The 18,611-nt window shown below is 47.6% G+C and overlaps 1 protein-coding gene across 2 annotated transcripts in view; it reads right to left on the bottom strand.

Moving 5' to 3' along the window:
* Positions 1-18,611, bottom strand: part of LOC117430540 (glypican-3-like) — a 58,826-nt gene that overhangs the window by 30,683 nt on the left and 9,532 nt on the right. For both annotated transcript variants that reach the window (XM_034902824.2, XM_034902822.2), the window contains one exon: positions 1,275-1,972. In XM_034902824.2, coding sequence (XP_034758715.2) covers positions 1,275-1,972 — 698 coding nt within the window. The remainder of the gene's footprint in view (positions 1-1,274; positions 1,973-18,611) is intronic.

Below are 18,611 nucleotides of genomic sequence, written 5' to 3'. Positions count from 1 at the left end.
CTCCATTCTGCACGATAGCTGTTAAAAATAGAGCTTCATAAATCATGCAGCTTCCCAGTACGGAGGCAGGGGGCAGAGGGAAAGAGAAGGAGAGAGAGATACAGAGGCATAAGGACCTGTTACTCTCCCGGGTGTCCGAGATTGTGTGCTGTGCTGAACTGAGCTGGAGGGGTCACAAAATGACCGCTAAACATTGCTATATAAAAGCTGCATCTCCCTGTCGGATGTTATTCCCGGTCATGACACTCCTCAGTCATTCACATTTACATGCTGAAGTGAAGCCAATGCTGCTCCAAAGCAAAGCTGCTGAAGTAATGAAACAGAGGATGTGAATAATTGAGATGTTAAGTACTGTAGCAGCACGCTGGTTAAGATTTTATGTAATCTTGGGAGAAAAGGGATTTGATGTCAAAAGTTCACACTTTCAAAAAAAAAATTAAAACAAAAATAATTTTTCAAAGTGTGTTTTTAAGCCAGCAGGCTGATCCAAAACTGGGCTGCAACGCTGCCTTGTGACAGAAAGCTGTGAGCATGAAAAAAAAAAAAATTAAAAACAGTCGCTGTGTTCTGGTGCCTTTTTAATCACGTTATACTGCATGTAGGAACATGGCTAGGATTTGGAACTGCGATGACCCTGTTACAGAGTTCACTGTGATGGGATATCCCAGGCTCTCACAGCTGCACAAACTAATACCTGGAACCAGAAACTAATACCTGGAGTCTGAAGTCAGAATTCAATGAGGAGAACAATGCACACAGAGCAGCCAGTAACACCCTGGGGAATAGTGTAAGAGGGGGTCTCCCAGAAAAATGTGCTACCCTGCAATTTCAGAATTTACCTGATTTGATACATTTTACCATCAAAAACCATCCATCCATCTATCCATTATCATTAACCGCTTACTCCTTTACAGGGTCGCGGTGAGCCGGAGCCTAACCCGGCATACACAGGGCACAAGGCGAGACTACGCCCTGGACGGGACGCCAGTCCATCGCAGGGCACCACACACACACACACTCACTCACACACTCACACAGAGGGCAATTTAGAGTCAATCAAAAAACTTTTTTTTTATTTTTTGTTTATGTGGTGGAAAAACGTAGTTTCCGGGAAATTGTGTTGGTAATAGGATGTAAGGGCAGGTTCTCTAAAATAAATGAAATTGTGGGTTAATCAGGTTTTTCCAGGACACCCCTCAGTTCAGGACACCCCGCACCACCCTCTATAGAGACCCGATACAAGCACCCCTGCAGTGATGTAGGAAGGGACTCACCAGAGCGGCCAGGCGCAGCCGGTTCCTGTGTGCGTGCAGCACGGCGTCCCTGACGAGCGTGTGGAGTTTGAGCAGCACATTCTCCAGGTCGTACACCCCCTGCATGCCTCCCGCCAGCCCCGCCAGCCCCTCGATGTAGCCCTGCCAGTAGGGCTGCACCTCGGACAGCTGCAGCAGGCAGCCCTGCATCACAGCCTGGCAGAACCCCAGGCAGGGCCTGGCCTCCAGCAGGCCCTGGCAGTGCGGGCAGTACCAGAGCCGCAGCAGGGTGCGGCCGCAGTCCTTGCCGAAGCGCAGGTGGTCTGTCGTGTTGACCACCTCGATGCCCAGGTTCAGCGCCTGCAGGAAGACGCGGGCCGCCAGCAGGGAGCGGGACATGCGGGTCATGATGAGCTTGGGCAGGGGTCCGAAGGCCCCCGTGTCCCTCCGCGCGGCCCTCAGGCACTCCTCCGAGGGCTGGTCCCCGGAGCCCCCCGCGGGCCCGCTGAGCAGGCGTCGATACACCGCGGGAAAGAGGCTGTCGAAGAAGGAGTTGACCATGTCGTCCACGCTGGTGTCCAAGCCCAGGATGTAGAGGGACACGTCCTTGAAGAGTTGTGTCACCGGGCCCCACGCCTCACCCGCCAGCCCCGCCCACTGCCCCCGGAACAGCAGCGCCGTGTAGTTGCGTGCGTGCCGGACCACCACGTCAAACGCCTCTGGAGAAACAACAGGGAGAGACACGGTTACAGCAGGGGGCGCCGTCAAAGGGACAGGGCAGGTTAATGATCATGGAGTTCTCCTGTACTCTCCAGTGAGACAGGAAGGAAATCCTGCAGAAAGATGAAGACTGTTATATTATACAGTGCTATAAGTTTATGGTGCACTCATTCATCTCTGTATAAAGCGCTTCTTTAGGTCTTTGACAGCTCTGAACACAGTGCAGAATTTTATCATTTTTTTCATTAAACAATGTACAATTTTAAGTAAAGCAAGCAAGCAGAATGCACTTCTTAGATTAAAGTTCAGATTCGTTTTAAAAGACTAAAAATGACTTTCACTGAAATGCTGGTATGCCAGCTTTCAACTTCCCCAGGGGTGCGGTTTATTTTCTGCTAAGCAGCCGCCACACTATTAGAAAGCTCTTAATACTGCAAGTCAAGAGCAGGTTACATGTGGAGCTTTTGAACCCTGAACTGCCCCTTCAGTCCACACACGCACACACACACACACACGCACACACACGCGCACACACACACACAAACACACGCACGCACGCACGCGCCCACACACGCACTCACATTTATTTCGGATCAGGTGCAAAGACACATTTTAATAATGCAACGACTGGAGAACACTTCAGTCTGTTTGCTCCAGAATACAGCTCAGGATTGTGCAGAGATTCGTCACTTCCCCTCTTCAGGTTGTGCTGAAACTCTCGAGGGGCGTGAAAGTAAACGTAATAGGAAAAGGAAAATGTCAAACACAGAGAGGGAGATTATCGTGCATGGAGTCAAGTATAGACCCTTCCTTTCTCCTTATCTCAAATGCATTTTGATGCTGCATGTCTTTTAATATGAAACGTTTGTGCTACACTCTGATCTGGCTGCACAAGGTGAACACTGTCTCAGATGTTTTAAAAACTGCTCAGTTATAAAATGTGTAAATCAAGGCAAGCCTGGAGTCCAGTATTTTTTACTTTAATGTCAGGGTAGACCAGGCCACCAGTGACATGGGAAACTCTGTCTTACAATAGCATCCTTTATGATCTCAATAATATAAATAAGCACTGACCTGTCATTACAGCACAGTGAAAAACAGGGCCTATGATCGCCAGGGATGGAAATAAGACTCCTACTGCATGTTTATAGAGGCGAAAGTAGGCAGGTCTGTGTCCAATACTTCTTTTAAAGGGTTACCATTCACAGCAGGACTACACTTCCCAGAATGCATTGCGGTTCCAGTTAAAAAGCCTGCACTGCCCCAGTATCCCTATTCTTGTAGAGTGATCTGATCAGACCTCACATGGGTAAGCAGGCTTAGTGAGGTGCAGTATACTTCATGGACATCACAGAGATCACAGGGACCCAATGGAGCACAACTAGACTGACCAACGGAGTGCAGCCAATTAGACTCCAGTATTATAAAACAAAGTTTCACCAGCGATTCTGTTAAACTGAGTTTGGACTGGGTTCCCAACCCCACAAGTGGACTAACGTGGCGCCTCTGCCACCTGCAGCATCGCAAGAGGAGCTTCAGTGAAATCCAGCAGACGAGAAGCTTTCTCGCTCAGGCCACTTGAACACTGCAATTTAAAAACAGCAATTCAAAAAAACTGTGGTTGCTGAGTTTGCAAAGCCCACTCTTCAGGGTTATTTGGGGGGGGACTCAGTTTTAAACAGTTCAATCAGCAAAGCACTGCCGCCACTCTCCGCTCAGCTCAAACCTTTTCTTTAGTTTTAGTTTTTTTTTATTTTTCAATATGCTGAAGACGCTGTCCTCTTTTACTGCACTACAAGCTAAATAACTGGTCCTCCTGAAGCATATGCAAAACCTAACATTAGCATTACCCTTCAAACCTCTTTTGGAGAAGCTTGCCGGGTCTCTGATTTGATTTCCAGCCTGCGTTCCTGCTGTGCTAGCGTTACACTTCCTCTTTGATTAATAGCATGCAGAACGCATTGAATACCAAATCAGCAAGGGTGTGAGGGGAGGGGGTGTCAAGGGTTTTGCATGTGTGTGTGTGTGTGAGAGATAGAGTATGTATTTATTGTCTCTGCTTCAGTTTCCATCCTGATGTCTGAACACTGAACTGATACAATCAAGACACAGAGCCATTACAGGCTACTGCAGGCCCCAGTGGTGCCTCACATAATCTACAGCACGCACAGTCCATGAGCTTTGTTTTAAAGATAGCATACAGGACAGGGCAGCGAGCTGTACTGTGGTAACGCCACAGCGCTGGGAGTCAATTATTAGTAGCATCCAGTAGGTGGGTATGGAGAACTGTGTTAACACAGACTAAATATCAAATGCCCACTCAAACCCATTGGGGTCCCTAGAAAAAAGTTTCCGACGAGATTCAATGATTGTAGAAGTGCCATTGCTGGTGGAAATGGGTACTGTACCATTCTGCTCAGAACAGAGGAATAGCGGGATACTGGCGTTCAGTTTCACATCCTGCCCTTCCTGGCGAGAGATGGATTTCAGTGCTGCTCTGTGGTCAATACGTGATCTCTGATGGCACGCTCCGGTTTCTCTAGCGGTGACTGGGCAGGAGAAGTGTGCTTCACCTTTAATTACTCCATCGGAAAGACAGATCTCCGTGGAGGAGAGAACGTGACCCCGTTACGACCTGCCTGATTCAACCTGGGAGGCACCTGCTGCTGCTGGCAGATCTGTCATGTGCTTTACAAGCCAGACTGTTCCTGTCTGACGCAGGACCTGAAGCACCTCGTCTGCTGTATGTGAGCATGTACTGCACTGTAGGTCTGTGCATGGCCAATTCCCAGACGCTCGGAGAGACAGGGTTAAGCGAAGATCGCATGGAGACAGGATCGGATGTCAGTGAAGTTGAAGAGGAGGGTTGGGTCCACCCTCCCAGTCTCTCAGTACTGTCCACTAGGTTACACTGCCTCCCAGTACAGCCCTAAACACTAGGCTCCAACAGGTAAAACCAAGGGACTGGAGGAAACGCAGTGTAGAGGCTAGGCGTTGGGAGGGAGGGAGTGTCGAGGTGAGCGATAAATGGCTCTTGTCCTTGTCGGTTGTTGAATCCCATCCCTCCGTCGGCTTCCTGGATGAAGGGTATTTGTGTCCTGCAGGGGGACGGGTCCCTGGATAAGAGGCGGGTGGCACGGCTCCAGGTGTTCCAGTAACAGACTGGATCTGTAATTACTGCTGCCAGTAAATCAGAATTATCACTTTGCAGGAGAAATGAGACAGGGATAAAAAAAAAATAGCAATGCTTGAAATTTTATACGGCTATTTTGTTTCTCCATGGCGGAGTCAATACAACCTGTGGGACTGGGAGGGAGGCAGTGTGACCTAGTGGTTAGAGCTGTGGGACTGGGAGGGAGGCAATAGTGTCCTAGTGGTTAGAGCTGTGGGACTGGGAGGGAGGCAATGGTGTCCTAGTGGTTAGAGCTGTGGGACTGGGAGGGAGGCAGTGTGACCTAGTGGTTAGAGCTGTGGGACTGGGAGGGAGGCAGTGTGACCTAGTGGTTAGAGCTGTGGGACTGGGAGGGAGGCAATGGTGTCCTAGTGGTTAGAGCTGTGGGACTGGGAGGGAGGCAATGGTGTCCTAGTGGTTAGAGCTGTGGGACTGGGAGGGAGGCAGTGTGACCTAGTGGTTAGAGCTGTGGGACTGGGAGGGAGGCAGTGTGACCTAGTGGTTAGAGCTGTGGGACTGGGAGGGAGGCAATGGTGTCCTAGTGGTTAGAGCAGTGGGACTGGGAGGGAGGCAATGGTGTCCTAGTGGTTAGAGCTGTGGGACTGGGAGGGAGGCAGTGTGACCTAGTGGTTAGAGTTTAGGGATGGAGTAGAATATAGTTCCCAGACTGGGAGGATGGCTGCATGATTACAAACACTTCGTCTGATTATTCATCACGCTGTCTCCTTGGGTTCTTTTACTCGTTGCAGGCAGATGGAGTGTTTGAAGTTATTTATGCAATATGATTCAGCTCTTGGTTTTAAGATCAAAAATAACAACAATTTCACCTAAACAAACACTTTAAATAGTGTTTTTGTAACTAATGCCTGCCTGCCTGCGTGTTTGTGTATATGTGTGTGTCTGTGAGTGTGTGCGTGTGCATGTGTGTCTGTGCATCTGTGTGTGTGTGTGTGTGTGTGTCTGTGCGTGTGTGTGTGTGTGTGCGTGTGTGTCTGTGTGTGTGCGCAGCGCTCCGTGTTGGAGGTAGCAGGCATTTTCACGGGGAGCCAAGTAGATTTCAAGACCCTGCCATACCCTTCACAGCTGCTTCTACTAGAGATTTACATCCCACCAGAGAGAGGGAGAAAGAGAGAGAGGAGGAGAGGGAGACATGGAGAGAGAGGAGGGGAGAGGGAGAGGAGAGGAGACAAGGAGAGAGAGGAGGGGAGAGGGAGAGGAGAGAGAGGAGGGGGAGAGGGAGAGGAGAGGGAGACTAGGAGAGAGAGGAGGGGAGAGGGAGACAAGGAGAGAGAGGAGGGGAAAGGGAGAGGAGAAAGAGGAGGGGGAGAGGGAGACAAGGAGAGAGAGGAGGGGGAGAGGGAGGGAGAGGAGAGGGAGACAAGGAGAGAGAGGAGGAGGAGAGGGAGAGAGAGGAGGGGAGAGGGAGAGAGGAGGGCAAGAGGGAGAGGAGAGGAGACAAGGAGAGAGAGGAGGGGAGAGGGAGAGGAGAGAGAGAAGGGGGAGAGGGAGAGGAGAGGGAGACAAGGAGAGAGAGGAGGGGGAGAGGGAGAGGAGAGGGAGACAAGGAGAGAGAGGAGGGGAGAGGGAGAGGAGAGAAAGTGGGAGAGGGAGAGGAGGCGAGGGAGAGGGAGACATGGAGAGAGAGGAGGGGGAGAGGGAGAGGAGAGGGAGACAAGGAGAGAGAGGAGGGGAGAGGGAGAGGAGAGAAAGTGGGAGAGGGAGAGGAGGTGAGGGAGATGGAGACATGGAGAGAGAGGAGGGGGAGAGGGAGGAGAGGGGGAAAGGGAGAGAAAAAGGGGGAGGTGGACAAAAGGAGAGGGAGATATAAAAAGATAGACAGAGGGAGAGAGAGATAGAGAGAGAGAGAGATAGGAAGAGACAGGCAGCAAGCAGTCTCCACAGCGAGCGATGGAGTGGGGCTCTGTCTCTCTCTCCTGGGATCAATAGCAATCTTTTTCTTAATGACATGGAAGCCAGGTACGGATGAGCATAAATCCGGGCTTGACAGATCAAATCTGCTGCGTATCCCTTTCAATTACCCGAGCTGTATGTACAGGGCTGTGTATTCTATCTCAGACCCCTCCCCGGCGACACACAATCACAGCGCTTCGAGCCGCAGCGCCCCACAGCAGACTGCTGTTTCAGCACGACGCATCAGTTCACTAGCCCTGCGGAAAAGGCTGGTGCTTCAGATACACGTGCTTTTATTTTACCTGAGCGCACTGAATAGCTGCTACACAGTTCTCCCTCTCCTCAGCTCTCACGCTGTTTAATTCTATCAGAGCTGTGCAAGACGATAGCTAGTGGTTACTGAGGATCTGTTCCACTTTGCATTGAGTGACATGAGGAATGCATGTAACTGCGTGTAACATACCTCAACTGACAAGGCTGTAATGTGATAGTGCTGGGAGCTGCATGGATCATTGGACTCTATGTAGAATGCATTGAGTTGTTTGTATCAAACTGAAAACTTTCTTTAACTTTGCATATTAAACCTTCTTTGACTTTGTACCACGTACTGTACTGGGCTGGTTTCACACACCCTGTTCTTTAGCATGTTTTCACTAGACTTTATTGCACTTTGCAATGCTTTGCTATGGGAAACGTTCATAAGGTGACATGTATAACAGGTAAGGCACGGTGGTATTATTGGATTAGCGAGAATCACTTCTAGAAGCTCCTGTTTGTTCAGGAGCAGGTGCTGCTGTAGCTGGGAGCTCCAGGCTCTCCAACTGGAGTTGGGATTTTAAAAAGGAGTTTATTCAAGCAGAAGAACTTCGAGTCTTGTATTTATTGATCGCGTTTTGTTCTCGTTTCGATACGCCTCGCAGAATTTCGAAATGCATTTATTCTTGGTCTTGTAAATTGTTAGATGTTGTCGTAAGATAAGCAAAAAGGAGAGAGAGCTACAAAAAAAAATAAAAGATTGAAAAGTGCAGCAGCAGTGAGATAATGGCTTTCAGAAACTATATTTCTAAATGTCAAGTTAATGTTCATGGAATGGCAGGGAGATTAGACAGGGCAAAGACTTGCATCTGCTTTCACAAGTGCCATTGCAATCCTCGCAGGCAAACTCTGCAGGGAGCCCACACTGAGGAAGCAGCACTCTCCCGCTCTCCCCCATCTCTCTCTCTCTCTCTCTCTCTCTCTCTCTTTCTCACTCTCTCTCTCTCTATCTACCCCCCTGTCTCTCTCTCTCCCTCTCCTCCTGTCTGCAGCTGATAGCTTTTATAGTTCACTGACAAAATAGACTAGCGGAAGAAGACTCTTGCAACTGCTTTAAAAATAAACCCTAAGAAAGTGTGTAAAAAAAAAATCAACATAACAAGATGGGGTGTTTTTGAAGTTTCAGAACAAAAGAAAGCGAGAGAGAGAGAGAGAGAGAGAGAGAAAGAGAGAGAGAGAGAGATCTGCACGTCTCCCTTACACTACTGGGTTCGTTATTTGTAATGAGATTTGATACTTCTACACGGGAGTCAATCACACCTTTTGATTACTGGCGTACCCTGGCTTCCTCGTTTACCACAAACACAATCAAAGCCAGCTGACTGCGGTGGCACAGTCTGCTTCATTACTGGAGAGCTTTCTGTGTTGAACATCATTATACTGAGATGCAGTGTACTGTTTGCAAGGGGACTAGAGAATGAGTCCTGGGGTCCTTACAGTCCCCAAAGTCATTTTCAAGGTTATCGTAGTTTCCATCTTATAGGGGTTGGGAAGTTTTTTCGATTTATAAATAACAAGATGTCAAACTAGCCTTCATAATCACGCTGGGGTTTCCAGACCACGTGTTGGACAGAGTATCATGTGACTGTGATGTCATCCAGGTAGAAAGCTCCCAAACAGGGGTGCGAAACCGATCGGCACTGCGTCACACAACAGCGTTCATTACACCAGTACCATGCCAAGAGCACTGTCTTGCGTTTCAGAGAGGTGCGAGAGAGAGAGAGAGAGAGAGAGAGAGAGAGAGAGTCACCCACAGCACATCACACACTGCCTGACAGTGATTGACTGGAGCAGTAAAAAGCTACTGACAAGCACAGGTACTGCAGCGCCGTGTCAACTGGCTTTTAAACCACAAGCAGATTAAACAGCAGGCATTTCCATAGAAGAGCAGCGGAGGCCCCGTGCTTCAGGGAGCTTTGCTAATGGAGTGCTGGCTGGGGTAGCGCTTGCCTGTTCGTCATCTGGCACGGAGCGACAGGAGAGCTGCCGAGTATAGAGGCTGGGTAATTGACAGAATCACCCCCTGCCTCGGAGAGATCCAGAAGGCACCACTTTCATGCCTTGCCTGAATTCATCCAAATCAAGAATATATATATATATATTTATATATAGTTCTCTTGCTCAGCAGGGCACCCCCGCAGGTCGGACGCAGCCAGCTGTTTCAGAGCCCCCCTGTCGACTATCAGCGCTGTCTTTTAAAGAATGTTAGTTAAGCAAAGGAGCACAGAGGGAGTTACTCTCGATGGATCTGTGGACCCGGTTTGTGAAGCATGGTACAACCCGAAATTTGCACAGTATACTTTGCAGATTTTCCCATTTGCCTCTCTGTGCTTTACAATGCCTACCTGTGCTTTGCCATGTTTCCATTGAGCTGTATTACACTTCGCTGTGCTTTTACAATGGGAATAGGTCAGAAGGGGAGGTGCTAAAAAGTGTGTCAGCTTAAAGACCAGCTTGGTAGATGAAAAGTGCAGTTACAGCATCTATCCACCGGTAGGCACTGTGTGCTCAGTTGCAATCAAAGGAAAATTTACAGCAACATTTGGCAAGATTTCCTGCCCTGGCCCCCATTCCTCATGTCACTCTGTCACTCAACATGTCACTAGCTGACAGTGAAAACGTTTAACAAATGGAGAAAAAAGGAAAAAATGAATTCAGTCTGCAGCAGATTGCAGTTCTAAACATCAAACGCTCCAGCCACACTAATACTCCCTTCAGTTATAAAATAAAATTCATTTGGTTAGATTTTTGCCTTATTAAACCCCAGTATGTGTTGCTGTGCAGAGCGTCGCCTCTTCCTCTGTCTCTGCTACCCGGCTGATCAAAGCACTGTCAGCCCCCCCCGCCCCCCCCCCCCTCACACTCGCACGCTGCCTTCAATCACACCCCCGCCAACACCGCAATCCCACGTCTTTATATTGAACGCTTCATCTATCTAGTTATCAAACTATCTATCGATCTATTCATCCATCCATCCATCTGTCTTTCTATCTAGTTATCCATCTATCTGTCGATCTATTTCTCTCTATCTATCCATCCACCCTTCTGTCTATCCACCTCTCTCTCTCTCTTAGGCATAACTGCAAACACGTGAAACATTTTGCATTTCTTTCCACTACCCACTGGTAGATATTTGGTTTAAATCCTATTCAAAGGCTTCAGCACCACAACGTGCAGCTGGAATGTGAGGTTCTAGCTGCATTGCATCTCACATGGTGCTGCTGTGTTTAACGTGGTAGAGTATTATTACAGAAGTATTAGCAGTGTTATTATTAACTAGGTTACATCCTAAGACAGCTTTCCCTGGGCTCTTAACTCTGCCTGCCTGGAGGGGAATATTTCAAATGATTTCTTTCACCAGGACAATGGAAGCCCCTATTTTAATCAGCGCGCAGTCCTAGCGGTAGACGGCCTCCCCTCACCTCTCTGTCGCTGTGTTCCTGACGGAGAGCCAAAGCCGCTGTTTAAGAGCCCGCCAGCGAGGAGCTGACCCTTTTAAACAGGCCGGGGCAGCGCTGGATAATTAATCCTGAAGGTGAGCGCGCCAGCCCCGCCGGGTAAGGGAGGAGCCGCCGCTGCACTTTGAATAAACGACAGGGCAAAGTCGGCACGCACTGCAAGAAAAAAAAAGACATCCTTCCTGTCAGATGAAGCTGGCTATCTGCAAGCTGTTCAATGTGACTGCAGATCCTGACACAGATCAGATACGCATCGCTGGAAAGATTTCAAAGACAGAGGGAGCAATAACATTGACAGGGTTATTTTTGGTGAAAAATAGTCTAAATCACACAGAGCCAAGACATCGACTACTGCCCCTGTTTTTCATTCCAGGTTTTCATTGTGAATAATAAAACAACCCCTAATCTAAGGGTCCACTTGACTAAGTCCAAGCCTCTCTCTCTTTCTCTGACGCTGTCTCTTATGCAGAGTAAGCCTGTTCTGTGAGTGTAAAGTTAGCTGGTAATGTGTCAGCTTCTGTGGGCAGTGCCAGACCTGAGGGATTAGCGAGGGAAGACTTGCGAGGAGGAAAGAACGGCTGCAGAGAAGTGCATCAGGGGACGGGGACCAGAATGCTGTGAGAGCCACATTACTGTCCGCCCCCGAGCCCCCTGAGACTGGAGAACTCAACCCGGACCCCCCCCCCCGGCCGCCCATTACCGTCATAACATTCTAAAAGAGAAGTGATGAATTCCAATGAACTGTTTCAAATGTAGACAGTGCGCACACAGCCAGATAGAGCGTAGCGCTTATACTGAAAACCATTTTTAGGGGGGTTCTTGACTTTTATGATAGTTTCAGTGCAGGTCTGCTGTGTTAGTCGTAATGATAAATCAATTAAGAGGAGTTTTAAAAACGCTTTCAAAATTTCATGGAGGGGCTGATGTAATCTTAAAAGCTACCTTTCAAAAAAATATATATATGTTTTATTCGTTATTAATCTTGCACTACTGCCTTCTATAATAATAAAACGATCAGATGGGTCAGCGATGAAATAATGTTGGGATCTTGACCCTGCATCGTGAGCTAATTGAAGGCATGCTCAGTAATTATGTCATGGAATTGGTGTCAGACAGGAACATTTATCAAAGTTAGCGTTCCAGGGAGCTCTGCATTGCAAACGGGACAGCAAGTGCAGCCTGGGCTGCCAGGGCCCAGCTGAGAAGCAATCCCCTCAAACTGGGTCCAATGGGAGATCACTGGCTGCCTCCTCAGGTCCTGTTGTCAGCAGAGTGGATCACAGGAGGGTGGCGGTGAGGGGGAGACGAAGTCAGGAATGCAAACGAAGCTGAGCGCCCCAACTTCTCCCCTGCCTTTGTATTCACACTCTGAAGAACATGATCAAATATTTATCATTACGGGCTCTGCCTTGTCAGGAACAATATGTCTGGCTTTAAAGGTTTAAAACTTATGAATAACAGAGAGAGAGAGTGAGCGAAAGAGAGACAGAGAGAGAGAGAGAAACGTGACAAACAGACTATATCTTTGAAGCCTCACATCCTGAAAGCTCTCTTATCCAAATTACTCTTTGATGTTTTCAGAAAGTTAAAAACGCTGTTGTTATTTATTCCTTTTAGAACTGGAATTGCGTTATTAACTGCTGATTTGGAGTAAAAAGCTTTGAGAATGCAGAACAGAGATCTTGGTTTCTTTTTCAGATGTTGTGCGTTTAGATCATGAAAAGAAAAGGCCAATCATCAGCTCCCAGAACCCTGTCCTGGATCTTCATGAAAAGACATTGTTATACTTTTGTTTTTTTCTTCCTTTGACTCACAAAGACCGGCATCTTGAGTCTAACTGAGCAGGTTAATTAGCAGGGCCACAGCGATGCAGATTAATGAACCAATTTGCTTCACAAACTCACAACTTTGCTAACGAACTCGGCACATTGATTGGCTCCTCTCTGACGTTTTGTTATTCAGTTCCTAACAAGGAGCAGTCAGCCTCTCATCACTGCTGCTGGCTGAGACGAGGCACCAGCCTGCCTTAATGCCAGCCCTCGTTTCATTATGCAAGCGCCCTAATTAACTGCAGCAAGCAACAGCTCTCTCAGCCGTCTCACAATCACAAGGAGCCTGGCTGACTTCTTTGCAGCCTTACAAACTTATCTCTGAAGCTACGCAGAGTCAGGCCTGGTCAGGGTCTGGATGGGAGCCCTTCACAGAACCCCAGGAGTTACACACTGCACAGGGGGCTGGTGGTCAGCGAATGGGAGCCCTTCACAGAACCCCAGGAGTTACACACTGCACAGGGGGCTGGTGTCTCTGTGTGAATCCATCCCTGAGAGCAGCAGGAACACAGTGTGCTGTTGGGATTCTGTCTCTGTGTGAATCCATCCCTGAGAGCAGCAGTAACACAGCGTGCTGTTGGGATTCTGTCTCTGTGTGAATCCATCCCTGAGAGCAGCAGTAACACAGCGTGCTGTTGGGATTCTGTCTCTGTGTGAATCCATCCCTGAGAGCAGCAGGAACACAGCGTGCTGTTGGGATTCTGTCTCTGTGTGAATCCATCCCTGAGAGCAGCAGTAACACAGTGTGCTGTTGGGATTCTGTCTCTGTGTGAATCCATCCCTGAGAGCAGCAGGAACACAGTGTGCTGTTGGGATTCTGTCTCTGTGTGAATCCATCCCTGAGAGCAGCAGTAACACAGCGTGCTGTTGGGATTCTGTCTCTGTGTGAATCCATCCCTGAGAGCAGCAGGAACACAGCGTGCTGTTGGGATTCTGTCTCTGTGTGAATCCATCCCTTCCTCGCTCCCTCCCTCGCTCTGTAAAACAGCTTGACAGCCCTCCTGGTTTCCCCTGCTTTATAAAGTGCTTTTGTGCTCAATTCCTGGAAGGGTGATTAGATTTAGCATATCTGTTTTCTCAACACTCGCTCTCTCAGTCACTCGCTCAAAAGTCCTATCAATTCCTCTAATCCACCAGGGGAATCAGCAGCCTCTGCCTCCCTCTATTGAATACTGTTAACTAATTAGTCATTTTACACAGGATCTGTAATCCTAGAGCAATCCGTCATCAGAGGCCATCGCTTCCTCCAGGCGGTGCTCGGCCAATTGTGCGCCGCCCCCTGGAAGCTCCCATCCACGGCCGGCAGTGGAATAGCCTGGACTCGAACCGGGGACCTCCAGGCTATAGAGCGCATCCTGCACTCCACGCGGAGCGCCACTCGGGAGCCCCCTTTGACTTTCCTTAATTAAAGATTCTGTGTGTGTAAAGTCACAGATGATTCATTCATAGAACAAGTGATTTAGTGTTTTTCTCGAGTCTTCATTACAATAAAAACGCGCTGCCCTTTTTTCCTTTGGTCAGATAAATCTTCATGTGGAACACATGTACAGTGTCTAATGCCTTTGTTATAGATATGTAATCATTACTCACAACCGACAAAACCAAGAAATCCAATATTAGTAAAGGCTGGCTTGCTGGTTCCAAAGTGCCTGGGATGGTGTCCAGGGTATCCAGCCACCCAAACATTTCTCTTCCTATTACAATCACCCCCCAGCCCCCCAGCCCCCCAGCCTCCCCTCCTCCCCAGGAGCTTCTAATACACCCAGATACACACACTGCTCCGCCATGCATTATTAAACAGACCATTCTTTCAGATGAATTGTTAATAAGCTGTTGTTTTTACCAAATGAGACAGACCCCACTATTAACACACACTATGAGACACACACACACTATTAACACTCTTACAAACTCTCTCACACACACACAAACTAATAACACTCTCACACACACACTGTCACACACACACACACACACACACACACACCCTTTCCACTTCCTAATGCAACGCAGTCTCCATGGAACAGTAAGTGTTTCCCAGATTAGAACAAATCCTGTTTTCATCTGAATTGGGTTTCATTTACCTAAGTAATCAATCGATGTGGATATTTTCCCATCAGTCACTAGAGGTCAGCTCAGTGGCGCTGTGTGTTTCAGTGCATGCATTACTTGTATATTTAGGGGAGGATGCAGGGGCGGTGGTGAATCATCGTCACCTCGAGGGCACCTTGTTTACCTGGACAAGACCTAGAACAATTTCAAACAATGTGCACACACATTACAATCAAACAAGGGGACGAGAGAGAAGGCTGTGTAATGCCCTGGGTGGAATGCTAGTCTCAGGACAGACAGCAGGAGACGCTTCATTGGGATATCAAGCCATGGTGTTGATGCTGAGGCGCTGCTATCCTTTAAGACCACACTTTTGAGATCAACCAGCTGCTATGAAGGTGCAAACTTGGATAGGCCCCCCCTCACTCATTTTCATTTCTCTGTTGCTCAAATGTTGTAATACAGCACATGGGGGTGGGGGGGTCACACGCTCTCAAAAGGGATATTGAGCGCTGGACCCTGTTTCCACCTGACAGACAGACCAGTCAATGCCTGTGTGGCTCTCATCATTCCCTGGCTAATATGAACTATTCACAATCAAGCCTTGACGTCAATGAATCTTGTGAAATTGAAAACATCTACCGGAAAACACAGTGTAGGGGGAGACTGCAAACACTGTCATGGACAACGCACAAGATATGAAAGGCTGTTTTAGTGCTGATGTCTTCTCCTTTACTGCACGGTTTTTATAAAGTGGTAAAGTTCTTAAAAACACATTCAACTCGATCACATGATGCCTCAGGCGTGTGTCAGGAGATTCCAGGGCAGCGATGTGGAAATGCAAGGTGTTATTGTCAGTACAGTGTTTCATTTAGGTATTGATTTTCACATGCAAGGAGCTTCATGCAAGGTGTTTGTGCCCTGACTGCAATCCGCAATTGAAACAGGAGCTGCTGCAGAGCCACAGGGCACAGCTTAATAATGGAACCCCCACTGTCTTAAAGCAAAATGCAAAGGCACACGTCATTTCACAATGCAAGAAACTACCCAGAGGAATAAATGGACTGCTCCTTCCTGCCACTGGAGTCGATTCCAGTTTCAGAACTGGTGCAATAGACTTATTCCTCCCTTCCGCCTGTGCCGACCAAAACAACTATTTGTGTGGTGTGCCCACCGAGGAGGGATAAGACCTTCGAGTTGGATTTTGTTTTTTAGAGGAGTAAAGTCTGAAGCACTATATTGAGACTCTACACAGCCTCTGTGATTGATCTATTGCGTTTCAGCGTTTGCACGCACGCACACGCCCCTTCAGGAGGTGTGCACACAGTACATGCACAGTGAAAGAACTGCAGGACTACAGTGCAAGCTGCCCGTGGCAACGCTTTCTATGATGTTATTCAGTGTCATGTTCTGTTTGGCTCACGCTGGCTCCTGATCGGAAGCTCTTTGGAATCTCCTGGACTGGTTAATGCTGGGTGTACCGCAGCAGAGCATGGCAGGGATGAACACCAAGCAGAAACATTTCAAATGATACAAAGCTCAGGGGCCAGCCCATACTGATGTCCTAATGGCAGTCACATGGTGTCCGGTCCACAGGCTCCAGGTGCACACAGGTACCAGTCCGGTTTTGATTTACTTTGTTAACACTTTTCTTAAATAAATTGATGAATATCCCCAAACTCCCTTTTTTATTAGTATTTTTTCTTTTGATTTATTTACCGTTTTTTTTTCCCTTTCTATTAAGTGGGGATGTCTTGTTTGCACACAAAAAACAAAACCAACAAAAAAATAAATAAAACACAGGGACTGGTGTGTATTTCATGCAGTTTGTTTGCCTTCTGAAAATTCTAATACAATAATAATGCACATGTGTATGTCTCTGTTAACAGGCGATGTGAAAGCTGGCTCTTTATTTCCACTGGCTTTGCTGGAGGTTATTCCAAACTGCTTTAAAAAAAAAAACAAGTGCGCTCCTCATAAAAGAGCTGTTCCCAGACTCCTGGCTTTATAAAATCATTAACCCTGACCCACACTGTGAGTCCGCTGGGAGTACACCTCCCTCTGTCCAGGGCATAAAATATATATTAATTAAATGCTGCAAAATCGACAGCCAAGGATGCTTCTTAATGAATTATCTCCTTACTGCAAGATAGAAATTTCACCACCTCAACACTAAGTCAGCGTTTTATCGGAATGCATTAAAATTCATTCACATCCGTTACAGTGCGACGATATGAGTGTCAGTGTGTGTCTGAGTGTGTGTGTGCGTGTGTGTGCGTGCGTGCGTGCGTGCATGTGATTTCAGGGTTCATCAGCCTTTCTAACAGTCATTGCAATCTTCAGAATTGAGCATTTCAAATTGGGTAGCTAACCGTGGATCCAACTGATTACAAATAAATAAACAAAGTGAATCCGTAATAATACAAATGTACATCTCTTATACAACCCTACACACAATGCAGGAACTTCAATTGTACTAAACTTCTCTGCACACGATGAGATCTATAGACAGCGTACAATATTAACAACAACAATAAAGCTGGAAAGATCAGATCACCTAATAATAATATTATTATTATTATTATTATTATTATTATTATTAATAATAATAATAATAATAATAATAATAATAATAATAATAATAGCCTCTTCCCTGCATTCCAGGTGGAGCACAGAGTGCAGAAGCACATGGCTTGGCTCTCCCGCAAAGCCCCTGACCTCACCACCTCGGAGTCTAAAGCAGCCAATCAAACTCAGTCTCTCCATTCCCATGGCTCTGCCTACCTGCTGCTTCAAGGCTGGCAAGCTTAAAACCCCAACAAAGCAGCTTCCTGTGTGTTGTGTTTTTTCCCCCTGCTGTGAGACACATGCTGATTGTACAGAAGCATTGAAAGCTGTTGAGACAGCAGTGCTGTACAGGAATCATCATCCTGCGCGCTAATAAGACCCAGCTCCAGACCCCAAATAAAAAGAGCCCCTGTTGTGCATGAAGGTAACGGAGCGCTTTCCTGAGACACCGTGCATGTGTACAGCCTCCAAGCTTTCCAGGGTTACATTCTGAATGCTGCTTCACGATGATGGTTTCATGCAGGACTGGGAGTATAATATAAAACGTTTGGCTTGAATCAGTGATTACTGCGATGTGAATTCAACAGGGACCCCTTACAAAGGTTTACCCCTCAGGGGCTCCTGAGTGGGGCATCTGGTAAAGGCACTCCGAGTGGAGTGCAGGATGCCCCCTATAGCCTGGAGGTCGCTGGTTCGAGTCAGGGTGTCCTCGTCTCACTGCGCACCAGCGACCCCTGTAGTCTGGCCGGATGCCTGCAGGCTTGCCTGTAAGCTGCGTTGTCCTTCAACGCTGTAGCTCTGGGCGGCTGCACGGTGAGTCTGCAGTGTGAAAAAAAGCAGTCGGCTGACGGCACACGCTTCGGAGGACAGCTGAGCCTAAAAATAATTGGATATGCCAAATTGGGAGAAAATAATAAAATTGGCGATTACTAAATTTAAAAAAAAAAGAAAGTAAGGTTTACCCTTGCCATGAATGCAGACACAACTACAGTAAATAAACACACACCTGGTTTGACTTGAAAGGGCAACGTTAAAACAGCCCTTGTTAAATGCTGTCAGTAGTCACTAATACAGCACATGCCGAACCTGAAAGAGTGCAGTGCATTATGGATAGGTGCTTACTGCTATGTCAATCCAATCTGAATTCAATACAGGTTAAATCCCTGACCTGTTAGTGTTTGATACCTTAGAGCAACTTAACAGGGCTGTCCACACAGCAGTGTGGCGTAGTGGTTAGGGCTCTGGACTCTTGACTGGAGGGTTGTGGGTTCAATCCCCAGTGGGGGACACTGCTGTTGTACCCTTGAGCAAGGTACTTTACCTAGATTGCTCC

The sequence above is a fragment of the Acipenser ruthenus genome, chromosome 26 (assembly GCF_902713425.1).
Source record: "Acipenser ruthenus chromosome 26, fAciRut3.2 maternal haplotype, whole genome shotgun sequence".
Taxonomy (NCBI): Eukaryota; Metazoa; Chordata; class Actinopteri; order Acipenseriformes; family Acipenseridae; genus Acipenser; species Acipenser ruthenus.
This window is presented reverse-complemented; position numbering and strand designations above follow the sequence as displayed.